This window comes from Hippocampus bargibanti, linkage group LG06 (assembly GCF_051943395.1).
Source record: "Hippocampus bargibanti isolate YZ-2025 linkage group LG06, ASM5194339v1, whole genome shotgun sequence".
NCBI classification, from domain to species: domain Eukaryota; kingdom Metazoa; phylum Chordata; class Actinopteri; order Syngnathiformes; family Syngnathidae; genus Hippocampus; species Hippocampus bargibanti.
Genome location: NC_142739.1, coordinates 22,119,809 through 22,147,359, shown reverse-complemented (window position 1 = coordinate 22,147,359; position 27,551 = coordinate 22,119,809). Strand labels below are relative to the sequence as shown.

The 27,551-nt window shown below is 39.7% G+C and overlaps 2 protein-coding genes across 2 annotated transcripts; one reads left to right on the top strand and one right to left on the bottom strand.

Moving 5' to 3' along the window:
- Window positions 1-136: 136 nt before the first annotated feature.
- LOC148896804 (uncharacterized) lies at window positions 137-12,375 on the bottom strand. Its single transcript, XM_088998487.1, has 11 exons — window positions 12,301-12,375; window positions 9,542-9,599; window positions 9,407-9,476; window positions 7,999-8,483; window positions 6,809-7,297; window positions 5,275-5,749; window positions 3,690-3,742; window positions 2,804-2,962; window positions 2,469-2,626; window positions 1,992-2,082; window positions 137-670 (listed from the first exon to the last, which is right to left on the bottom strand). Exons 1-11 carry the CDS (start codon window positions 12,373-12,375, stop codon window positions 588-590), a joined length of 2,196 nt encoding a protein of 731 aa, XP_088854613.1. The 3' UTR covers window positions 137-587.
- An 8,968-nt stretch (window positions 12,376-21,343) lies between these two features.
- LOC148896803 (sperm acrosome membrane-associated protein 4-like) lies at window positions 21,344-27,543 on the top strand. Its single transcript, XM_088999473.1, has 3 exons — window positions 21,344-22,848; window positions 25,738-25,905; window positions 26,774-27,543. Exons 1-3 carry the CDS (start codon window positions 22,794-22,796, stop codon window positions 26,995-26,997), a joined length of 447 nt encoding a protein of 148 aa, XP_088855599.1. The 5' UTR covers window positions 21,344-22,793; the 3' UTR covers window positions 26,998-27,543.
- The last annotated feature ends 8 nt before the right edge of the window (window positions 27,544-27,551 follow it).

Below are 27,551 nucleotides of genomic sequence, written 5' to 3'. Positions count from 1 at the left end.
CAAGGGGTTCGTAAACCGAGGTATCACTATACTGTGTAAGTTGCTCCGTCAGTGTTTACGCTTAGCTCGAATAGATGACTTGTAGCTAAACGTCAGTTTTTATAAATATTTATAAAGCACACTAGTTACACTGAGATTCAATATTCATTCACTTTTTACTGTAGGTATTGAGCAATACTTTTAAAAAAAGTACAAAACTTCAAGGGAATTAAACACATATAAGCTAATACAAAGCTTTGTCTTGCTAACATGCTAGGTTCATACTATTGTAATATGAATCGCGATAGACAGGCTAACAAATTGTATCAGTGACGCAAGTTGAATTCACTTATAAAAGCGGACATTTGGCCAAAAGGTTAGCACGTCAGCCTCATAGCGCATAAGAACGGGGTTCCATTCCGACTCAAAATGGCCCTCAAAACACCAAGTAATTCGAACAATCATTGACAAATGAACACATTTGATTCACGTGTACAGGAAGAAAGAAATTTCTGCCAACTGGTGAGGAAAAAAAAATCATCAAAACTGCTCCTTGCTCAACGAATAGCAGTGAAAAATCCTAAACTGGATGAGGTTTGGTCATTGCTTCAGTCGGGACTCTCAGTGAGCATTCTGTTAAAGCAGAGGAATGCGGGCTGTTCCGCCAGATTCTGGATGCTGTAGGCGTGGCCTGTTTGATTAGAGCAAGAGAGAAGTGACGATGAAGGAATCATCACTAGGGCTGGCAGAAATGGTCCTAGTTTGAAACCCTAACCATAGTTTTCTACTCCAATTTGAAACTGTAACTCTAAATTGAAACAGGAAACCCAAACATGAAAGTTTGAAACCCTACTATGACAACCTAACCATAAGTAAAACCCTACTTTGAAAACCAAGCCCTATTTTGAAACCCTAACCCAAATATGAGATCCCCATCCAAAGTTTGAAACCTTACCATGACAACCTATCCATAGTTTGTGAAACCCAAACCCTAGTTTGAAGCCCTAACCCAAATATAAAACCCGATCCAGAGTTTGAAACCCTACTTTGACGCCCCAATCATAGTTTCTGAAACTTTAATTTAAAACCCTACTTTGAAACCTTAATCATAGTTTGAAACCTTGCTTTGAAACCCTCTCCCAAGTTTGAAACCCTACTTAGAGCGTTAAAACCCAATTTTAAACCATAACGCTAATTTGAAACTCTAAACCCTAATTTGAAACACTAGGTTTGAAACCACAACGCAAATATGAGATGCCTATCCAAAGTTTGAAACCTTACTATGACAACCCAACCATAGTTTGTGATACTTTGAAACCCAAGCCGTAGTTTGAAGCCGTAATCCAAACATAAAACCTTATCCAGTTTGAAACCCTACTTTGATACCTTAATCTTAATTTGTGAAACTAATTTAAAACCCTACTTTGAAATCCAAGCCCTATTTTAAAATCCTAACCCCAATATGAGATCTCCATGCAAAGTTTGAAACCCGACAATGACAACCTAACCGTCATTTGTGAAACCCTACTTTGAATCCCAAGCCCGAGGTTGAAGCCCTATCCCAAATATGAAACCCGATCCAATGTCTGAAACCCTACTTTGACACCCATATCCTATTTTTTGAAACTCTAATTTAAAACCCTACTTCGAAACCTAAATCCTCATTGGAAACCTTGCTTTGAAAACCAGGCCCTCATTTGAAACCCTCTCCCAAGTTTGAAAACCTACTTCGAGCTTGAAACCTCAATTTGAAACTGTAACGCTAATTTGAAACCCTAAACCCTCATTTGAAATACTAGTTTGAAACCCGAAGAATAATTTGAAACCTCAAACAGAGTTTAAAATCCTAAACTGAAAACATTAACTTACTTTGAAACCCTAACTACAATTTGAAACCCTACTTTGAAACCAACACCCACGTTTTGGATACAGAGTGAGATCTCAAATGACATTTTTTTCTGTTAAGCATTTCTAATCGCTTAAATAAAAGTACCAAAAGTGACCGTTCTTACCACAAGGCACCGTGAAGGTATTGCCTGCATGCACAAAAGACTCCACACAGTCGACGTTGAGTTTGACGGTGCTCGTGAGCAGAAAAAAAACCTTTAGTGTCAGTAAAACAACAACAACAAAATTAAAATACATTTTTTCCAGGTACATCCGTATACAGGTATACAGGTAACATCCGACTTACGACCAGCTCGACTTACGACCACCCGTACTTATGACCACGACATTGAGACCCCATTTTTAAAATTTGAATTCTACGCCTGGCACCGCAACGCGCTACCAGGCCGGCAACGCGTACAACAATTTTGGCGTGTCATTTAGCCTCCGAGTCTCTAATCAACATTTTGAATGGATTTCGACTTACGATCATTTCCGACTTACGACCATTCCCAACTTACAACTGTTAGGTCGGAACGGAACTCGATCGTAAGTCGGATGTTACCTGTATTGGGGGAGGAAAAAAATAAAATGTTTCTAACCATGGTGGCGCTGTGGTCCACCCAAAGCGGTTTCTTCATGAAAGAGCCCAGCAGCATCTTCCCATGAGAGGAGTTCCGACAATGCAAGTCCTCCACGATGCCCATGGTGCCGTTTTTGTGGAAGTACCAATCAAACTGGTCGGGGGAAATGGCCACATCTGCAGGGAGATCGGTTCACAAAAACAAAAAAAAAACAAAAAACTTGTGTTTGGTCAACCATGCTTTGATCGCGATTTGTTAATTTGCTGAGGGAGTACGTTACACCCAAACCCCCAAAACGAACAATCAAACAAATAACGTCAACATCCCAAATAAAATGGTCATTGCCGTCTTACTTTTATCATTCTCTCCTGTGAATGTGGTGGGGAACAGAAGTCGGAGCCACTCGGTCAGATCGTTTCTGTCACTGGCCCGTAGGGTGCACGGCTTGAGGGGTGGAGGGCACATGTCGCAAACAGAAAGTTCGCCAAGGGTTCGTCTGTTCGACGGAAGGTCTGGAATGAACAGTTGCCGGTTAACAAAGACCAGAACGTGCATGGATAACATAGTTGCGATTTGTCTGCTGTTTCAAGAAGTAAAAGCAGTAAATGATAGTTGTCCATGTTAAGCGCTTTGTTACAGCTTCAGTTGATGAGAAGGTTTCTTCAGCCGTCATCTGTTTTACTGTCTATTCTAAACCAGGGGTGTCAAATTTTTTTTTGGGGGCCGCGGGCCACATTGTCAATACGGTTTCCTTATGAATTTGGAGAAGCCATTAGAATGGTTGATCTCCTCCGCATCTAGAGCGCACAACTTCATGAATAACTAGTTCTCAAATCTGAAGTTCGTGTGGTTTACATGGGACAATTTCAAATTTTGGTTCCGACTTTAGCTAGCATCTTGGAATTTCACCAAGTTTGACTTGCTTTTGCGGGCCGAATATCACCATTATTACCATATTTGGGCCCCTGAGCCTTGACTTTGACATCCTGTGATCTAAGAGATGCGGGGCTCAGTGACCATGAGCGAATTGGTGATATTATGGAAAATATTGTGCATGGATAGACTGGGGCGGGGGGTCCTGAGGCGAACACGCTTCCCCTGGGAGGTGTTTTACCCGCAACGCATTCAATCATGAAACAGATTCTCATTCTGTTGAAACTAACTAACCTGATTTGTGATCCCTTCATGAGGTTAAAAATGTCTTTTTGTTTTTGACTCAATGAATGGAATTGAGCTTACCTGCATCAGAATGCGGTTCTCGTTCAATCATGGATACCGGTCCACTTTGTAATCTGTATCATGTGGAAAAAATAAGGGGTGTCAAACTCATTTTTAGCCACGGGCCACATTGTAGTTACGGTTTTCTCTCGGGGCTGTTAAGAAGCCATTAGAATGTTTCATCTCTTTCACATATTACAAATTGAGCGCACAACAATTTAACAAATACAGTAAAGTCTCGTTATATCGATATTCAAGGGAGTCCGAAAAAATATCGATATAACCGGGACTATCGATATAGCCGACCTTGTTTGCATGTAATTTTCTCCGTGCGTGCATAGAAATAGTATCGATATAACCGGGACTATCGATATATCCGATATCGATATAACGAGACTTTACTGTAACTAGTTTTCAAATTTGAAGTACAAAAATGACTGTTATTATGGTGTACATGGGAGAATTTGACATTTAGTTCAGACTATAGCAAGCATCATGGAATTTCACGTTTGATTTGCTTTCGCGGGCCAAATAAAATGATGTGGTGGGCCAGAAATTGGCCTCCGGGCCTTGATTTACACACCTGTGCTATAGAGTGAATGATCATCAAAAAAAACAACAACAAATGTGATTACCGTATTTTCCATATTATAAGGCGCCCCGAATGAATGGTGTATTTTCAATGGAGCTTTGTTTTGTCTTTTCTCATGACCTTGTCCCCATTTCTTTCTTCCTCTCTTCACTTCTTTTTATTTATCTAGCTATCCACTCCACTGTGTGTGTGTGTGTGTATTTCTCCACTGTGAGACTAATAAAGGCATATCCAATCCAATCCAATCCAATCCAACTATTTAGCAATACAGCTGGTTGTCTAGCGTGCTACCTAGCTAGCTATCCATTAGCTATATGTTAGCTGTCTGGCTATCTAGCTAGCGATCTAGTAGCTGCCTGGCTAGCTATCTAGCTTGCTATCTATTAACTATATGGCTGTTTGGCTATCTATCTAGCTATCTATTAGCTGCCTGGCTAGCTATCTAGCTCGTTATCTATTAGCTATATACAGTAGCTATCTATTCGCTAGCTATTAGCTATCTATTTGCTAGCTGTCTATACACTAGCTATTAGCTATCTATTTGCTAGCTGTCTATACAGTAGCTAATAGCTATCTATTCACTAGCTATTAGCTATCTATTCGCTAGCTAGCTTGCTATCTATTTAAATTACTTCAGAGTTGAGTGAACGCTGGCGCGTGTGCTCACCCACAGAAAAACTTATCCTGTGACTGTAAAATGACCTTGAGAATTTTGAAAGGCCCTTAGAAATGGACTGTATTATTATTATTATCTGGCTGTATGGCTTTCTATCTAGCTAGCTATCTATTAGCTTCTGTATATATTGGCTATCTATTAGTTAGCTGGCTAGCTTTCTATCAATTTGACTTACTTCTGGGTTGAGTGAAAGCTGGCGCGTGTGGCTGCCTCTGCTCACCCACAGAAAAACTTATACTGTGACTGTAAAGTGACCTTGAGAGTTTTGAAAGGCGCTTATAAATGAAATGTATTATTCATTATTATTATTATTATCATCATATGTTCAGTCTTCTTACATGTCTCGTCCAGAACAGATAGAGTCTCGCTTTCCTTCCAGGGTAAAAGTTTGGTGGCTGTTGGCAGCGACGCTGTCGGGAGTGTAGCCCCGCATCACGACTTGATGACTCTGAGCGCAGCCTCTGTCGTTGGTGAAGGGCCGGGTGGAGAAAACCTTTGCGGGGGTGTTTACTCTCTCTGTCTGCTCTTCATCCCGCGTCTTTTGACTGGGCGGCAAAACGTCCGGTTGCCAAGCTGATTCTGCCAACGCTCTGCTTTGTTTGGTTTTTGTTTTCAGGCCGAGTTTGGATTTCCGGTTCCTTGGAAGTTCCGCCTTTGCGTTCTCTGGCGTGGCTGTGACCTTCCACCATTCACCAGGTGGTCTGCTTCCTCGTTTATCCGGCAGCTGCTCTGGAGGTTCTGCGGTACTCGATGGAAAGGGCTTCCTGGACACTTTTTCAGTGCGTCGGTGCACTGGACGGGATACTTGATGTTCTGTAAAACACAAGCATGTTACCATTTAACTAATTCACTGCCATTCCCGAATTTATTGGAGAATTGAAAAGCATGACATGAAGCGACATTCCCGAATTTGTGCGGGAATTTTGTTTTTTTCTTGCCGGAGGGTATGTTTCAAGCTTTGGTTAGACCTCTGGCAATGTTTTTCCCTTCGACAAGGGGGAACCGTTTGCCTTTTGTACAGCCGCCCCCATTTCAAGCTCAGATAACTCCAAGCCTGTATTACTTAGGAATTAACTCATTTTTTTTCAAACGAAAGAAGATAATCCAAGGTTTCTTACACTGCATTGAATGTTTGCGTAGTCCTATAAGTCAACATTCTGTGGGTCTTGCAATTTGAGTGAAAATGACAAAAACCCTGGCTGGAATGGACACATTTTAGACACTGGCTGGCAGTGAATGAGTTAACCTAAATAGATGGATATAGATGTAGCTAAATAAATTGAAAATAAATACACAAATGCATGAATAAATCAACTAATAAATAATCAAACAGACAAAAGAATACATGAATAAACTAACTAACTAACCAACTAAATAAATAAATAAATAAATAAATAAATAAATAAATAGATAAATGAAAAACAAATAAAGAAAGAAAGAAATACACGAATAGATGGATATAGGTATCGCTAAATAAATAGAAAATAATCATTATTATTATTATTATTCATTTTTATGATAATAATACATTTCCAATTTTCAAAAATAGTATGATGACCAAAATCTATTTTTTTGGGAATCCTTTCATACTTATTATTTTGTTTTTTTTTTACTTTATGTTACTTCCGGGTTGAATGAACGCTGGCGCCTGTGGTTGCCGCTGCTCACCCGCAGAAAAAAATATCCTGTCACTGTAAAGTGTGCTTGACAGTTTTGAAAGGCGCTTATAAATGAAATGTATTATTATTATTATTATTATTATTATTATTATTATTATTATTATTAATGACAATGTGTGTGAGTGTGAAAGTTCGTTTGTTTATAGGTGCCCTGCTAGTGACCTGCCCAAAGACGGTTGGGTGTGTATTGTACCTGAATTGTGTTCCCAGTGTGGTTGGACGAAGTTCAAAGAACTGGAAGGCTGAGGAGAAGACTCCCGATCCAGGAATTGCTGTGGTTCCTGATCTGTTTCTTCTGCTCCATCGTATTTTGGTTCACTGGTTGATGGATTCCACAAGGATCTTTTTGCCTTCGACTGAATCTTGTTGTCCTTTTTGGCATTCTTCTTGATTGAGCTTTTGAGAAATCTCTTGGGCTTGGCCGGTAACGCAAATGCATCCTTGACTGGTTCTCCACGGTTCGCTTTGTACTTCTTGACTTCTTGCTTATCCTCGCCTCTCATCGGGGGTTGCGTCATCGTTTGAGGACAGCTTACCCACCACTCCCCGGGTGGGTTTCTTTTCCTTTTGCTCCGCACCTGAAACTCCTCGGCGGGACTCCAGTTAGGAGTTGACTGATGATTTGGCTCAAATGTTCGAGCTGACAAATCCTCAGGGGTGTCGGGTTGCCCCAAATCAAAATCTGTGTGATGAAAGTTACATTTGTGAAATTTTAAAATACGAATTGGTTCGCAAAGCATATTTCAGGGGGTGGGACATCAAATGAAAAAAAAAGTATTGTAAAATAAGCAAGTATTTTGTATTTAACTCATTCACTGCAAGACGATGTGCAAAAATGTGTCCAGTCCAGTGCCAGGGTTTTTGTTATTTTAACTCAAATTGCAAGTCCCATACAATTTTGAGTTTTAGGACTACATAAATATTCAAAACAGCGTAAGAAATCTTAGACTCTCGTCTTCCATCAGAAAAAGAGTTAACGCCTAAGTTACATGGGTCTGGAGTTATCTGAACTTGAAATGGGGGTGACTGTATAAAATACAATACATACATATTGATGTATAAAGCAATAAAACTGAAGCTGTAACAAAGCGCTAACATGGACAAAAGGCAAATGCTGCCTCCTAGTGGAAGGGGAAAACATTACCAGAGGTCTGACCAGCGCTTTATCGGCACCCCCCAAGCAAGAAAACACAAAACACAAATTCGGGAATGGTGCTCCACGTCATGCTTTTCAATTCTGGAATAAATTTGGGAATGGCAGTGAATGAGTTAATAATCCAACTGGCATGCTTCAGTATGTTGGGAAAGGAGACGATATTACAGGAATTATCCCAGACGTGCGTGTAGAAGTTACAACAAGACATGACGAGACGATGATCTTACCGGAAGGGGAGGCAAGTTCCACATTTTCACCGTCCTCATTGCCGCACTCCTGAAGCTGTGTCTTCATCCCCTTCCCGCTCGAAGCCGGTCTGTTGGTGTTGGGATTTTCCCGGCTGGCTTTTGAAGACGTCTTTATCTTGGTTGAAGGCTGGACACGCTGGGCGTCTGTCAAGTTGCCGGCCGCCATTTTAGTTTGGTTGTCAGTCTTGTTGCGTGGACGCTGTGGGTTCTTCTTATTGGGGGTATTGCGACCCTTTGGCTCGTTCTTTTTGACTCTCGTGTTCTTCTGAGTTTTATTCCGGGCCGTCTGCTCTTTGAGAAACTTATTTGACACATCGTTCTGCTGCCTCCTGTCCATCAATTTATCGGATTCTTTGCTCTTAAGCTCCTGACTGGTTGATTTAGTGATAATAGAAAAGCAAATTGGTACGTCGTCCTCAGCCAGGAAATCATCCCCGAGATAGGGAGGAGGAGTTGGTGTCTTCCTGAAATTTCAAAAACAAGCATGGGAGATTTTATTTCCAGGCCTGGATGATCCTTTGAAATGTAATTAGAATTTTGGCTTGACCCCATCTTGAAAACCTTTTAACTCTTTCACTGCCAGACATGTGCAAAAATGTGTCCGCTCCAGTGGCATGGTTTTAATCACTGTCACTTCAATTCCAGGACTCGCAGAGTATTGAGTTTTAGGACTACATAAACATGCCTTAGACTCTCTTCTTTCATCAGAAGGAAAGTTAATTCCTAAATTGTATGGGTATGGAGTTATGAAATGAGGGTGGCTGTCCAAAATAATATGCAATACAGTACATACAAATTAGCTTATGTAGCGTTTTAACAACAGCTGAAGCTGTAACAAAGCGCTAATATAGAAAAAAGGGTAATGCTGCCCCCTCGTGGAAAAGCAAACAAAAACATTTCCAGAGGCCACGGCCAGCGCTTTATCGGCACCCAAGCATGAAAAAACAAAACCCGAACAAATTCGGAAATGGCGCTCTATGTGATATTTTGAATTCCCGACTAAATTTGTGGATTGCTGTGAATGAGTTAATCGAGTAAACGTTTCAAAGTTCCCGAAATTGTAAATGTCACCCAAACGCACCATGTGTAGCTTCATGTGATTCTGCTGTTCCTGAACCAGAACCTGGAATCGAAACCAGGATGTCAGCACTGCTAATAAGTCGAGGACCATGTCGGCCATTTTGAAACCTTTACTTTGATAACATTATTTGACTAAAAAGCTAGAGTTGATCAACAAAATACATTTTTGGCCTTAATAAATTAAATTGTCATTGAAAAAAATGCATTTTGCATTTCCTGTGTGATGTCAAAATAGTTTTGCTGAACTAAAACCTTTGTATGTGATGAATATGCAAAGACCTCCAAAATCATATTAATCAGGTCTTACTTATCAGTGGCTGGCTTAATCATTGTCTTGGAAGACTTCACTGGTTCTTGGGAAGGAACGTTTGAACGGCCTGAAACAAAGTTGCATTGTGAAACAAAATGCCGAGAATGCTTCAGAAGTGTGCACGTCACTTACCGATATTTACATCAGCACTTGGCAAACGTGTCGCCGGATGGAACGGTTCTTCGGTAGACTAAAGAGAGAAAGGGAAAGGTTTAGTTTAGGGTATGCTCGAATGATGGGGCCTTAAAATAGATAAACGGATTATTTTTTAACCATTGGTTGTAGAAAACACGCGTAATGGAATGATGACCAAAATGTTCTATTTTGGTCTCATTTGACCACAAAACTTTCTCCCATGACTCCTCTGTGTCATCCAAATGGTCGTATGCAGTGTTTGAAATAATATAACTTGATCGACGTCTCATGAGAATGGATTCGGTACTGTACAATTCTAAACATGGTCAATGGATGACTATTGGTGATGTGAGTATGTTTTTTAGGTGGACTGTCAACAGCAGGTACAAGACTCATATTGTAATTGGCTTCTCAACTAATATTCATGTGGATGAATATGAAGATGGAGAATTGTTGAATCCGTGTATTAATGTGATGTCTCAGAATGGAGTAGAGGTGTTGGGTATCATGTTGAATGCAAGAGTAATGGATATTGGAGAGTGTCCGGTTAATGAGACGCGGTTTAGAGGTCATGCTGGAAATGGCATTTCGCATCGCAAGTAGATTGGATGATGTTGAGCGGTTCGACGTGAGGATGTAGATGTATGATTCGAAGTGGTACTTGAATGATCTGGAAGATGATATTTGAGGATTGATGATTCGAATGATGGATTTTTTATGTGGAATCATGGGTAGTGGTTGATGTGAAACATGGATGGTTTGAGTGCAAGTTGGAATGGAGGTTTGTTTTGGTATGGTCAGATGATGGATGGTGGATGAGGTAGTGTGTATGCAGTGGGACTGGAGCATTGTGGCATCAGTGGGTTGGGTGGAGTTCTTTGGATGGGTATTGGAGATGGAGATTCGATGGATAGTGATGATGGTGCGATTGTTAATGCATGGTGGGGATTGGTTAACGGATTACTGGATGAGAGTGGGTGGTATAGGAATGGATGTGGTATTTGGATGTGGACTGGAGTGGTGGTGTAGATGGATGTGGTGAGATAATGGGTGGATTCGTAGTGATTGGATGAGAGGATGGATGATGGCTTTGCGATGGATGGATGGGGATGAGGATGTTGAGTATGGTGTGATGGAAGCATGTATTGGTGAATATGGGATTGGATGGATTGATTGAAGGAATAGGTTTGGTTAGAAGGAGTGGTGTGGTTCGTGTGGCATGACGGTGTCGGGATAGATGATGATACATGGTGGAGATGGTGTGCTTGGTATATGAATTGGTGTGGATGGATATTGGGTTGATGTATGGAGGCATAGGTTGATGATGGTGTAGATGGTGTTTGTGATGAACATGGATGTAGGATAATGAGGTAGTGGTAAGATCACAGAATGGCGGATAAACGGATAGTTGACGTAAATACAAAGTTGAATTGGATGTCTGAATTTACATGGTAGCATGGTTTGGTATCACGAATGTTATGGTAATTGAGTTGATCTGTAAATATAATTTGGCACTTAGGATAAGTAATAAAGCGTGTACTTGGAATGACTGAAGCAATGTTCAATGAAGCAGCATGTGAAATGGAGTAGTTCTGCAATCAAACAATCTGAAACGGCTTCCAAAGCATGACCACAATGCATGTAAAAATACATTGAACATTGCTAATCATCTGCAATGATATGTTACATGCTTATACTGATGAGTGCCATTGATAGTCAGCATGGAGATTACATGAACAGGTCTACACGATAGCTCCTATAATACTTATCCTAATCAGCTATTTCAATCTGAGATAGATTTGTGATAATGTGATTCTGATTTCAGTAATTGACTTATATCAAATCAGAATGATATTTCATACATTGGAATACTTAATAAATATAATATATGTACATCCTGATAACATATGATCAGTGTATGAAGAGACATATGGATCGTTGTAAGAATGGATTAGAACTTCAAGTAAGTCATATGTACTGAACAACACTATCAAGCAAGTCGACGCTAAATAGATATATTACAATTTGATATATATCCAACAATATGATATTCATCATTAGAAATTAATAATAGATGATCGAAGTTGGATACGTAGTTTTAATCGAATGATATAAGAATCCTCTACTGTTTATTTGCATGAGTATACAACAGTGTAAAGACAATGCTATTCTAGATGAAATCAACATGGAACATCGATCTAGCGATATATGTATAAAGTAATTCTATACATGATCACCAGGCTACGAAATTGTTCTAAATGAAGTACGAAAGTTGTTAACTGATCACAGGATTCGTCATCTATCGCGGAGAACACTATCGGGATCGTCAGCGGTGATTGAATGTGCAGATCGTTTTGATCTGTAGATGGTCCAGAATTTGAATTTTCTTAACTGCTATCATACTGTATATGAATATCAATTAAACTAGTTATACACGACATTCCCAAGTCAGCACTGTATAACATATGTTCTACACCACCAACAACACACATTGCACACATGACACTGACAATCCTTATTTAGTACGAATTATCTAGATCGATGTCGAAACTTGCATTCGACATAGGCTTTATGAATCCATTGCATGCACATGTAGTGTTCAGTGCAGTAAATTGGTTTTATTCTGATGGACTTAGATTTCTTATAATCAAACATTAGATCAATATTCTAATTGAATGTCTTGAGGGTTATTTGACTGATGAGTCATAGCAATTATGTCAATTATTACATCAGTGTAATGATATTTCTTGATGTACCTGGTGTAGATGTAGATACTGGATGATGCCGACTGAGACCTTGAGCGTTGAAGGACACAGTTTGAGAGTAATCATTTCCGTTAGTTACGGCAATAGCAATTACCACGTAGCAATCCTGAGATAACTCGATCTTACGTCACGGAGTGTTGTTCGGTTGTGAATAGAGTTTTCCTAGTCAATTGAATCTTGCTCAATGAATTCGTATCATGCACCGATTTCGGAATGGAGAATTGGTTGACGCATGGTGTGAACTTTGTGCTGTAGTCTTCCACGACACGCTTAGTCCATGCTAAAGCATGCATCCTCTGTTTACCAATAGTGGAACTCCATTCAATCTTTCTTAAACAATCTGTAGCATTTAGACATGCTCTGTTCCTTACGCATATCACTTGGACGATGTAAGATCATATGCCTGACTGTCAATTTGGGTCAATGAGATTGCAATGACTGGCTGATCTACAATCATCATCGTCTTGATATGCAGTTGCAATCTGAACGTCAGAATGTACATCATTGTCTTTTAATGCTAGTATTACACTCAGTAAGTAGGCAATCAATTGTATTTTCAGACGAGTTTCAACTATTGTGCACACTGTTAACATCTACTTGCTAGTGAAACAAGGTTTAATGATCATCGTTGTGATCAATTATCAGAAAAGCTCGTAAGTATGAATCTATTGCGTTTCTGAAGATTACTGCATGATACATAGTGATCACAGTGTAATACAGTCAGTAGAATTCTTTAGTTAGTCTAAGCCACTCTATAAATGAACATGTGCGTGTCATCAAGGAAACAAGATACTGGTCATCATTCGCCATATGCTGAGTCATGGACAACAGCATTTTTTAGATGCTGAGCATAGTAAATGAAATAATGACATTTACTACATTCTGCACATAATTGCACCTCTTCAAAGCTGCATTGCAAAATTCTAACTATCTGTGTCAAGTTGACATATTGATACACCATGATTTAATATTCGATCATGTCAGAAAAATGTATATACACATCTTGTTTTGCAAAGGCAAAACTAGATTGCAACATATTCAGTAATCATATCAATGACATTGAGCATCTAGTTCATATTGATACCGATTCACTTAATATTGATGTGAGAAAGAACTTTATTTAAGACCAACTATTAATCTGACAAATAGTTGTAAACTACATCAGATTAGTATCTGATCATATGATGAGCAACACGGTTATATCAGATATTGATTTAGTCCATAATTATTGAACCTCACAGCTGTAACTGTATACAATGCTCGCTCAGGTTTAAAGCATGTTCCGCCAGATAATTCATTTGACAATATGTCATTGCCATTAGCATTGCTACATGTTCTATAATATATTAACTGTAAATTGAAAAATTCCATCGACAAATATCATTCAATTCTCTATACTAATTCAATCCGATTTGATTAGGACATCAGTTGTGATTCAGACAGACTGTAAATCTTTAGGCTGATGCTTGACAACCCTTGTCATTGCAAGCAGTTCAAGTACATTCCAACTTATGATTCACAGCTAAAAACAACGTGCATGCATCTCGCAAGACTCACTGTTGCTGACACATGCTAAGATTGCGAAGTGACTGTCATTCCAAGTGAAGAATTACCATCCCGCTCATGGCGCAGTCAACCATTCATGGTCTTCGAATATCGCATAATGGAAGCATTAATATTCAATCACTAATTACTGTACGTTCACTGCAGGTCTGACTATGAGTGCAATCATGTGATTAGACAAATATTAGTCTACAACGATATGACAGTACCTAAACGCAGCTGAATGCAGTAACTGCCCTAGGCTATGAAGAATCCTGTGGATGTAATCATCCACTTATCGCATTAAATGTCAACGGCTTTACACAATGAAGTCACGATCATCATGTAATCCCTAAGGTTAGATAGATAATTTGAGCAAATGGTTGCACAATCTTGCACAACTTGCTCAATTTAGCTGTCAACATGTGAAGACTGACTACGAGTGATAGCTCGTGGGTGAGATCGTCAGCAATGTACAGTCATGGACAACTGCTCGAGGTCACGACTCGTGTGGATCTTGATGAAACAACTACATCGCTCCATTCAACCTTTCAGACGAAACATAAATTCACATGTCTCATGATGAAGATTGTAAATTATATGACTTAAATGGGTTTCAATCGAGATTTCCTTGCACATGTCTTGCAAATCTCTAGCACAGAGCTACATTGCTTATTAATCATGAGGTATCTGGTACTGATGCCAGAGGAGCATGCATCACGAGCATGGAAGTTTAAGGTAATGCTAGAATCTGGAGCTATCAGTTTCATGAGAGATATCACGTGCATGGACACATCACCTAATTGTCGCAGAACTACATTTACGTAAAGAGTGCATTCACTAACTTAATGCATTATCAAACCTGGTCATGAACATTGAGATTATTCTTAAGTGAGTCTGGAATACTTTCATGATGTTGCTCGGCATGTCTGGCTTCGACCAGATGACTGTTAAGCTTCATGATAATCAGAGCTCATTATTTCAGTCAACTTTAGTATCTAGCACATTACATTACCAATTTCATTGCTGCATGAATAGCAGATAACTGCTTTCATGGTCCTCTTAATGTAAGTACTTTAGACATAACCTCTCATATTGCACTAATCGAGTTACAGCTTTATCCTGATATTATAAAACGATACGTCTTTATCATCATGCTGTATTAGGCTGTGTGCGCTAGATTATGATATTTAGCTGGATGTTCAGTGATTGTCGGTACTTCCATAAAAAGTAGCTTCATTACTTTGTTAGCATTTAAAAGTTCATATAACGTGATGTGTTCAGAACTGATAGGCAATAAAATGAATTTACGCATCATGTACCAATGTTATTCAAGCCTGAGTTTTTGATTCGTGCAATATCCTGATAAATGCTCAACAGACTTTTCAGAGATACTTGCGTATTTTTATCATTCAGTGATATGCCTTCTTTATGTAGATCTTCTGGACACTTTACAGCCATTAAACGAGTTCGTTATATTCGGAAAGCATTTTTACGCATTAGTAATAAAGATTGAAAAATATTACTAATGCAGTTTGATCTTTGTCGTTGTTGATATGTAATAATTCAAACTTGCTATTGTTAACTGATCAGCACTTTATAACTGTTAGGTATACATATACTATTCTTGTCTAATGTTTAAAAGCAATTTGTAATAGCTTTGTGAACTATTGGTGGATGAACATGAGAAAATAATTCCATAAATGCTATGTTTTGGTTTAGATTGCATCCTTCATGAAGGTATTAAAAGCATTTCCTGTAGAAACCATTACTGGTTGTCTTCATTATACTTGACTTGCGTCTCTAGACATTATACTGTCAGAGATTCTTCGTTTGCAATGACATACATTATCTGTTTCAGTTGGCTATATGATGAAATCTTGGAATAGGATTGATAATGGGTTCTGAGAATGAGTTTGTACATCTAAGCAATAGATTTAAAACTCTCATTGAGTTATGTGCCTTTGCATGTACTAAGATTGCAAGTCTAAGTGCTGTGATTAGAAATCTTCTTGATTCTAAGATTATAATCTGTGTGACGCAGTTAATGGGACTGCTGGAATCATAATGTGGAGACGTTCTTGACAAGTTCATGATGTGCAAGCTATATGATTTCAATGATATTAGCAGCGATTAGGCTAACTGTAAGTTCGATCAGTAAAGTGTGAATACCATGAATCATATCTATCGACTTGAGGATAATAGTTGCGGTGATACTGGATTCTACTGGTGACAATTAACATTATTAGACTGTATTTGAAAGATTAGTTAGTCTGTATTGCTGGAATTTTATCAGGATCTATGGGATAAGGTAGTTCATGACACATATTGTTTATATAAATAAGTAAGGTATAAACCTGAATGGAAAGTATCGATGATTGAGGCCTAAGAAACATGTAGCCATGTAACAGAAGTAGTTTACACTATCTGCAGATTGTGTGCACAAAATTGACTGATTGACTGACATAACGTATGACATGCAAGAATAGGTATTGAAAGCACATTTCTTAACAGACAGATTACACAATGTGGCTTTGCATTACATAAAATAAGATTTGAATTTATATGAGATGTTACTTACAATGTAATGAACTCTCACACAGTGTCAATTAAAACAAACAAACTATTTATTGTTTCAGAATGTTGGACAATTATTGCACTGAAATTTCAGACAGCAGGTACTACTTACTGATTGCATACAGTGTAATTACTTACCAAAGCACTCTGATGCTGAAGAAAACCGGTATAAATTTCATTAACGTCAAATCACTTCAGTGCATTGCATTGTATGCATCATGCTTCATTCACAAATATTATCAGATACATCGAGATACAGTTAAGCAGTTTCATGTAGATCATTAGAAAGCTTAATGGTGATTGGATTACTACACAATGCTTACACTTTGAACAGAACAACATTCCAAGTATGACAGCTTCAGCAATTAAACAAACCATCAAGCCAATTTCTATTTGTTCAATCATACCACAATTATTTGGAATACATTGGAATGGCAGTAAGTGAGTTAATAACTCAGAAATTGGAATCATTATATGACTGGAGACTGTTTAATGGATACACTGCTAAGAAATCCAGATTGAAATGTTCTCTCCAGGTTCAAGGCACTAATCACATTGAGCACAGACAGATTTGCACTAGATTCAGGACAACTTGCCGAATGGTGTCTAAGCTAAAAACCAAATTTACACAACAACAATTCAAGTTTGAAGTCTTGTATTATCGTTCATGCCATGATGCAGTAATATTTATTGCGCTGATAGTATGTGATGTAACGTATCTGAAGTTAATAATGCATAGAAGACTAAGCGTCCACACTGTGATAGTCTAAAACCTTGCTTCACACTGATCATTCAAGTAGAATTTGATGATTCAATGCAAGCATGCATGAGTTGAATAATAAGGTATTTACTTGGCAACGTTATACAGCTTTAATCTTAAGTCAGATTTTGCAATGGTGAATACGACTATGAACACAATTGTCGAATGTTCTTCTGTTGATGGAAATACAAGCTGTTCCTAATGCTTTCATAGCCATCATGAACAGTTAACATTATGCAGGTTACGAATGTTTCAGATTTGAAGAAACATGAGAATCCATTCAATGTGCTCCCTTGGAATCAGTTTTAACTTGATAGCATATGTTAGCAATGCCATTTTATTGCAGATTTAAAATGCTAACTGACATTGAACGAATATTCGAATGCATTGTACTGCATGTACATTGAAGAAACTTAATTTCTGAAGCCATATCATGTTTATACGTCAGTCACTTAATGTAGTCCATGCCAATCAATAATTCACATCAAGCAACTTTCATAGGAATATACTAGCAGAATGTATCTACTATGAAGTTAGGTCTCAATATAGTGTCAGAAGTGTGCAACTTCTGGGTGAACTGACATTCTGCTGAATGGTAAGTGCGCATTGTTGTAAGCGGTCGTCTGAGAGGTACAACTTTGAGGCTAACTTGTAGCGCATCGTCTGCAGCGAGTTTACTATGTGTCTCAGTCGGAAAGCTGGTTACAGGAGTACAGTTAGTGGTTTTGAGTGTAACTCAGTCGCAGTCAAATCTCCCAGGATCGTCGAGCTCGTGTCATCCTCTGGATTCGGTACGATCACGTTGCATAGGAACTAGAACATATAAACCATGTGTACACAAGCAGGTACATACATAGTAAACATACAATAAAAAAAGCCACAGCTGTGCCAATTGATTTTAGCCAACATGCATTGAAAAATGTCAATCTCCAAACATATTTTTCATGTTCATGATCAGATGCTTCATGGTTCACGATCAAGCTTCATTTAAACATGATTAGTTGACAAAGTCAGTCACCATCTAACCAAACGTCTTACGCATTAACTAGCGCCAGAACATTGAGAAATCAGAGCGGTGTGATTTGAAATACGAATCGACTCAGTGTATGAACAGCAGTGTTGAATGAAGGACCACCGATATCGAACAATGACGGTAATGCGACAATAAAGTTGGATACTGTACGACAAAGATATTGAAACTTTAGGACCAATAGGCACAGAAATTTAGACAACGGAAAATAAGAAGACATAAATATGTAGTACAGTACAACATAATGCATACTACAAGCTATATATAACAGTGACTATTTCCTGCTTTTTCTCAGTGTCTCTTTGGTCCGTTTTTGGGCTACGGATTAGGAGCATTGATCGGGGGGGGGGGGGCATATTGTAAGAGGAATAAGATATGAGAATACGTACAGAATACACAGCAACTAAGCTGGAACAGAAGTGATAGCAACAGGTAGAGGTAGCATTGTCAGTAGTCGAAGGTCAATGCTGGCCTCGAGCAGAAAATTGAGCCGTGACACGAAGTAACAGTAAGAAGCTAGAGCGATACATGATGAAAAAGAATTTTGTACTAAGCGAATGATGCATTGTGCATGAATGGAATCAGATGTTTATGAACTCATATTCATCTGCGCCGCAACTCTACTCTACGAGAATCGTGATCGGGAGGTCCACAGGTTGGAGATGTGTGATGATCTGGAGGACCTGAAGGGAGACCTTGGCTGGGAGGATTCAGAAGAACAAGCCAGTTTCAGTAGTCAGGAACAATGGGAGATGAGAGATGGAGAGCATGGGTTCTTTAGCCTCCCTCTTTCCAACCAGGGCTGGAACTCAACTTGGCAAAATATCGAGGACATCAACACATCACCACTACATCATCTGGAATCCCCAGATGGTGCTGAGAGGGAGGTGGAGTCACCACTTCTGGCTCAAATTCTTCACCACCAGGAGCCAAGTTTGCACTGGTCCTCCCTCGGCTCATCTGCCGCTAACCCCTCTGCCCTTCCAAACAACTCTAGTGAGATTAACTTTCACACATCGAACTGCCCTGCCCTCCTTGAGCCCTGATCATTTTCATGGGGTCCCTCAAATTGGACGTACTACACGGCATCTCCCGGGAATGGAACTGATGTTTGTTTTGCAAATCTTTCAGGGCCTCAGAGGGGTGTGGGTTGCTTGTTCTGCCTTATAGATTGCCAGGAAGTCGGCCAGGCCCCACTTAGAACTTGCTAGGTCAGATCCTAGAGCTTTTCAGACCCAAAAAAAATGTCTGGATGTCTAGCACACATGTCTGCTTGTAGAAGTATTTTTGAGTTAGAGGGTATTCCTAAAAACAAACAATATCATTTTGACATGCGGGCTTGTTTAATTCATTGACTGCCATTCCTGAGGTATCTGCGGACCCATGTAATTTAGGAATTAACGTTTTTTTTTCTGATGAAATTAGAGAGTCTGTTGTCCGAAAATTCAATATTCTGCGGGACCTGCAATTTGAGTGAAAATGACAAAACCCCTGGCACAGGCGTGGACATCATCTGGCAGTAAATGAGTTAATGGGTGTTCCAAAAACAAACAATCATTTTGACATGTGGGCTTGTTTTATTATTTTTCCATTCATGCAGTGAACCTGGAACTATTTATCTTAACACCACTTTCCGTGCGGAACAAACTTCAAATGACATACTGCGAATAAATACTGAACTATAGGTTTATATCAACTTTGAACGGACCATTTACATTCCTGGTGGGTGATGGGATTTTTGAGTGACAACAGATTTTGAGTGACAACAGATTTTTCCTTCTCGGCTACAGTACTGAATTTTGCATCAGAGACTTTTATATAGAAAAAGGCTTTAAGAAATTTTTTTCCACGTGTGTTGTAGGGCGCATGGTTAGTGTCACGATACTGCAAGATGTTAGAGGTTGTGGACCCCAAAAATGCAGGCAAGAGGGAGGAGCAAGGTGTATTTCACAAATTTTAAATATTAAATAAAGTCAGCAGGAACAAATTATTATTAAAACAACTAAAACATCAGAACAGAAAGGTCCAAAGTAGCAAACAAAACCATGAGTAAAACATGACAGATGAAACAAACCTGACAGGGTGATTCAAACAATGACCCGACACTGAATGGTTGTGCCCGGAGTCCTTTCAACTGCCAATGATTAAAACGACCAATAGCTCTGCAGCTGCAGGCGGGGCTTGACAGTGCCTCCCGTTGGTCGCAAACCAAAACGTGACGGTTAGGGTTCCTAAAAAACATTCAGTCAGAAAACGATTTGTCGCTGCTATTCTACTTAAGTGTCATTTTTATGTTGTATAAAGAAACGTAACTTTTGGTAAGAGTTTTATTGTCTTGCTGATCCAACCTTTATTTTGTTCTTTGGACAAACTCCATAAAGCGTCTCCTATACCGACGAAAAGGTTTCTTCAGCCATCATTTGTACTTCTTTGAAGATGTCGGACGTTTTGGATTGGATTGGATTTTGCCACTCATCCGAAGAGCTTTGTCAGAAAGCTAATGTTGTGCTAGTAACTCTGACCCTACATATCCCTAATGGACCACACTTGTACGACTGAGAGCCTACACAGACCCATATCCATATCCATTTGGGATATATGTAGTGCCAGAGTTACCAGCACAACTTTAGTTCGTTGACGAAGCTCTTTGGATGAGTCGCGAAACGTCCGTCATCTTCAAAGAAGTACAGATGACGGCTGAAGAACCCTTTTTTTTTTTATGGACCACTCCGGTACAACAGAGAGCCTACGCAAACGTCTTCCACACCAACATTTTCGGAGAAGGTTCTATTTAGGAGGCCGATTAGATATCAAATGAGTCTGCATTTCATCTCATGCGTACTATAATCTAGTCATCATTCGAGGAAACTATTTCTTGGTCCAAACATCAAAGGACAACCGACACCTCCGGATAAATTGCGTCCATAATTTGTAAAATCACTTCAAATGACTTCTACTGAGCGCATTTTACAAAGTTTCCACCGCATATAGCTATATTTTACATTTTAAGACTCGTGCTGAATATTCAGGAAGTCTTGTTTTCGAGTTGATGACGATTCCTGAAGTGACGTCACATTAGGAATGCCCGTGACCGACAAAGCGACACATATTTTCATATGAAAACACTGTTGATCGCGAAATTAGAAGGAAAACTAAATAAATAACGCGATGGTGAATCGTTAAAATAATGTCAATTACAGTTTGGATGGAAAAGAGGGATGGCATTTAAAAGAGGGGAACAAATTAAATGAGGCTATCAAGTTTTCCCTGACACGGCAGAATTGAGGAACGCTTGGTTCTCTCTGCCTTTGCTCTGACCTTTTTATCTCTCTGTCATCGCAATGCTGTGTTTTACTTAAAAATTCAACAGGAGTCATTTGCATCGCTACATCCCGCTAACGGCGGAGGCTTTTGTGTGGGCAGACCGTGCAGATTCTGCGGCAGCGTAAGATTGGCGAAAGTGTGACTGCATCTTGCAGCAAGCTGCTAGCCTCCTTCGCACGAGTTGCTCGAAAACCTGACACACAAACACCCACACACGCGCACACACACACACACACACACACACACACACACACACACACACACACACACACACACACACACACACACACACACACACACACACACACACACACACACACACACACACACACACACTGACAGTTCTGCACACTAATGAAATCAAAAAATCGATTTGGCAAAAGTCCACAGTACAAATACCATCTTGCATCGAATAATATGGTTAAGTAAATTCCTCTCAACAACAAGTTCATTATTTCTACCAGAGGCTCATGACAGGATCAAATGTTCCCTAAGCAGATTTATTGTCCTTACATCTCCATGTAAACGTGTCATAATGAATTTAAGAGCAGTAATGATAAAATTGCTGCCTGGACTCTTTTGGGATTATTTATTGCGACATCATTAGGTGAGCAAAAAAATGCTCTGAAGTCTTCTATGTATATACGTGTATGTCTATGCCCACCAGTTATATAATCCCCCAAAATGCCGTTTTCATGCTGCATTGTGAATCAAACCCCCCCACCTCCTCGTTTGTGTGTCGGTGTGTGCGCGCGCGTTAATGTGATCGAAGCAGACGGACGGTAGGATGTAAGCTTCTTAACTGAGCGCTGACTCAGGACACATGCAGTTTTGCTGCTCTGGAATAGATACACATACCATGGGGGAAGAAAAAAAAAGAGTGTGATAGTGAGAAGCAAGTCTGTAAATGTTCATTTTATGTTCGCCTGCAACGGGACAATTTGGTATAATGAGGGATATGCTTTGCTATCGTCCTCCTCCTCATCAGGGTCTTAAATGTGCCGTTTTTACTGTGTCACACATATTGAAAATGCTCATGAAGTAGATGGAAAGTATGATAACAAAGTCAACACCACCACATCCTACTGTTCCAATAGTTACAAGTTGGATCAGTTGTTGTTTTTAAGGTTCAGGGTGTCTCATTAGTGCTGATCGGAAAGCGGAGGCATCACTGACTAATCCAATTTGAAACCCTCCGGTCAACTTTGCAACCCTCGCCGAGGAAACAACAAGGAAAGTATCCCGCCGACAATGAGAGGACTAATGTTGCAGGTTTTGGCAGTCATCATGCTTATGTATGCTCAAGGTAAGGCAACATCTGGAAACAAGTCTTAAACGAGCCGCGGTCACTCAACTGCGGTTGTTCAGTCTGCTGCATACACAAATGTCAATAAATTCCCATTTGTGTTGAATTGGAATTCACTACATCTACTTTATTTTGTGTATTTTTTTAAGTGGACGTCTCCTACAGAAAATGAGGGTCTCAAATGTTGATTTTCAAATGTATTTAATATGTTAATTACTCCAGCTAAAATGAATATTTTATGTATAGGACCGTTTGATCCTGCTAGATTACTAAATACGTGTTAAAATGTTGAATTTTGATGGTTCAAATGCTGGGCAATGAGTGTGCTATTGTTTCTGTTAAGATGGGGTCAGAGCTAATGAGTTAAGGATGGATGAGCGGTTCACAGCAAGCATCTTACAAGCTCAATCGGCCAACAAATGGGCTTTACCCTGCAACGTAATCTCACAGACTGAATCATTGATTGAGGAGTATTGAAACGAAAAATGGATTAGTCTTCATTTATATTCCACAAATGTAATGTTAATCTGAATAACATAATTTAGACAAGTGGGGCACATACAAATGACGAATGCAAAGAGCGTTTTTTTTTGGTGATGGTGCCGGGCCAGACTCGCTGGTGTAGAGGTACTTGTGTGCAGGCAACTTGGGATCGGTTCCCACTCAGTGACAGTTGGATGTGGGTATGAATCTTCGTTTGGATGGATGGATGGATTGGATGAATGGATGTTTTTTTGGTTGGGATGGATGCATGGATGGATGCATGTTTTTCTTTGGTGGTTGGGTTGGAAGGATTCATGGATGGATGGATGGATGGGTTTTTGGTTGGAATGGATGGGTGGGTGTGGCTTCGGGTTTGGTGGACAGGGTGGTGGGTGGGATGGATGGGTTGATTGAATAGATGGATGGAGAGATGGATGGGTGGGTTGGGTTTTATGGATGGATGGGTGGGTGGATGAATGTGTGGCTTCGAGTGGGTTGGGTGGGCGGTTGGGTGAGTGGGATGTATGGGTTTAGGTTGATTGAATGGATGGATGGAGAGATTAATAGGCTGGGGTGGGTGGATTGGGTTTGACGGATGGATGGATGGTGAGATGGATAGGTTTGGGTGGGTAGATGGATGGCTTTGGGTGACTTGGGTGTGCGGGTCAGAGGGTGGATGGAGTGATGCATGGGTTTTTTGGGTGGGTTAGGATTGATGGATGGATGGAAGAATGATGGATGGATAGATGGATGGATGTTTTGGGTTGGGATGGATGGAAGGATAGGTGGATGGATGGGTGGGCGGGTTGGTGGGTGGGATGGAAGCATGGATGCGTTTTGGGTCGAATGAATGGATGAGTGGTTGGGTTCCAATCCAATCCAGAATAGGAGCGGATTCCAAAAAACGCAGACCAGGAGTAGATCGATAAAAAAAAAAGATTTGTAAATTGACTGTTTTTCTTGAGCAATTTACACCATGTCAATGTCACAATTTTCATGGAAGTTGGGTTTGTATCTTGAATCCCATATAAACAACATATAAAGGCTTCCTCAATAATAAATGCCTTGTACTCTCTAATCACACAAGTGTAAAAAAAAAAAGCCATGGTGAAAATACATTTCAATTGCAGGGAAAACATTGTTGCAAAACTGCTGCTTTTCTCAAACCTACACAAAGTGCCAATAAATAACTAATTACAAGCTAACTAGCTTGGGACCCTTGAAGTCAATACATGACAGTAATGAGTTATCTTGTACATTCCTGGAGGACTGAGGTCTTGTTATATGATGCCAGTTTTCTGTTTTGTGTCAGCATCTGTGTGGTTATTAAAACAGGCAGCTCTCACGACTCCCAAAGCCCTACCTGAACAACACAAATCACCTAAACAATTTCCAGACTGCTTGAGAATAAACAAAATGTCTCTGAAATGATGAAGACCAAAATGAAGCTCATCATTTTGGCTTAATGTCGAAGAATAGAATGATGGTGGGGTGAGGTTCAATTTGGATCGTTCATAAAATAGCTTGCTTAGGCAACATATGATTAGTAATATTGATGAGGTGATACCGGAGGAAGTGGGGCAATCAGGCCAGTCGTTAGTCAGAACAATAGGAACAATCAGTGAAGCTGCAGGGAGTAGTCATCTGCTCCCCCCAACCTGAGAGCAGGGACCTATCATAGCAGAGTCCGGCACCGCCATGTCTGGACAATAGGGATATATATATACAGTAAAGTCTCGTTATATCGATAGTCCCGGTTATATCGATACTATTTCTATGTACGCGCGGAGAAAATTACATGCAAACAGGGTCGGATATATCGATAGTCCCGGTTATATCGATATTTTTTCGGACTCCCTTGAATATCGATATAACGAGACTTTACTGTCTGTGTGTGTGTGTGTGTGTGTGTATATATATATATATATATATATATATATATATATATATACACACACACACACACACACACACACACACACACACACACACACAGATATATATATATATATATATATACACACACACACACACACACACACACACCTAAACTACCAGTAAGACTTTAGTTTGCTGACGAAGTTTCTTGGATAAGAAGCGAAACGTCCGACACCTTCAAAGAAGTACAGATGATGGCTGAAGAAACCTTTTCATCGACATTAATTCTATGTTGCACAAACTGGTTATAATTTTTGAATTGTGATTAGAATCTTTTTTTATAAAACCTTTTACATTCAAGATGGATCACAGTTAGATTTTAGTTTTTGTAATGTGGATGCAAGGGTATTTTGTCTCTCTGACTGATCTCATACAGCAGAGTTAAAAAAAACAAAGTGTTCTTTAAATGTACATGCTGTGGTGGCCTCAGTATGTGTGAATGAATCAACGGTACCTGTGTGGGCTCAGGTGACGAAGAAGAGCAGCTGGAGCAGATGATGGAGGCGGCGGAGCTTGAAGCGCAGGAAGAAGTACTGCAGTGTTTCCGTTGTGATCTGGGCTTCTGGGACGCATGCTACACAACGGAAACCAACTGCAGCCTCGGGGACCGGTGCTTCACGGGTCGCGGGAAGGCTGGTGCGTTGCGGAGGTGGTCTTGTATGGAAAGCAATTTGAGCATTTCTTCCATATCCTTGACATTAACTCATTTACTGCCATTCCCGATTTTATTCGGGAATTGAAAATAGGATGTGGAGCGCCATTCCCAAATTTGTTCGGGTTTTGGTTTTTCTTATGGGGTGGTGCCGGTAAAGCACTAGTCAGACCTCCGGCTATGTTTTTCCACCGCACGAGGGGGCAGCATTTTCCTTTTGTATAGGCACCACCATTTCCAGCTCAGATAACTCCATACTCATATAACTTAGGAATTAACTCCTTTTTTTCTGATGAAACAACAAAGTCTTAGGTTTGTTACGGTGCATTAAATGTTTTTGTAGTCCTTAAACTCAATATTCTGTGGGTCCTGGAATTTGAGTGAAAATGACAAAAACCCTGGCACTGGAGTGGACACATTTTTGCACATCGTCTGGCAGTGAATGAGTTAAGTTTGAGGACCATGTAATAGTACAATCATTGTCCTTACTTGTAAGACAATTCAGTAGAGGGGTACAATAACTGTTTCTTACAAGTACTGTAGTGTTTTTTTCCCTGCCTTTGACTACTGCTTGACGTTTCTCCGCCCTAGTAATTAACTTTGGCAGAGTAGGAATACAATTGCCGTCTATGTTACCAGCGAGGCAAAATTGTGCAATTGTTGACATCTCTGTGCTACTTGTAGTTATCCTAAAGGTTCATCATACTCTGTAGTGTCACAAGTGGCAAAACTGCAAGCAGTCAGTTGTCAACTAGTGCAGTGTCGCCTTATTCACAAAGTGACATGTAGTTGTCATCATAGTTGTAATATTGTCAAATAACGAAATGTTTCAAATCTATTTCCCCCCCTCAGCCGATGTCCTGGATGTAAAGACACTTGGCTGTGTAAAAGCAGAGGAGTGTAACATCGAGACCACCGTGGAGCTCTTCTCCAACAACACCGTCTTAGTCATGACCAAACACTGCTGTGACACCTCTTTCTGCAATGCTGCATTGCAACAGAAAGCTAACATCATTTTGTGCATTCCTGTAGTATTCCTGATAGTCTGGCACATTACAGGGGTCTCAACACATTGAGAAACCAATGTATATTCAGTCTGTGTGTGCTGCCAATACAAGGGAAAAAAGATTGGATTCGATTCACATGGTGAACATGACAAATCAATTATCGCATCGTTTTTTTTTTGGCATGGCCTGTTGCAAAAATATATATGTATAATAAGAACATTGAGAGACACATTTGTTTTAATTTAATTTAGAACCACTTCATTTAATAAAGCAGCAATGGGAACGTTTACCTTTCAGGGGCCTAACTAAATTGATGACAAATATTGTGATATGACAACCAAACAAAGAGTTTGTATTATATATTGTGAGCATTTGTGAGTAAATTATTATTTTTTAAATACACATATATATTAGAGTTCCTCTTCTGTCTTTACTTTGAAAAGAGTTGCACCGTGGACCAGATCAAATGTTCCCATGAGACTAATATGTCATATTGACTACATTTCCCATTCCTTTACCCTATGATGTCTGATAAAAGTAACTCATTTCAAAACATGATAACAACGTTCAGGAATATTTTATCAAACAAAAACAACGGTAACAATTGTATCATATCAGAATTC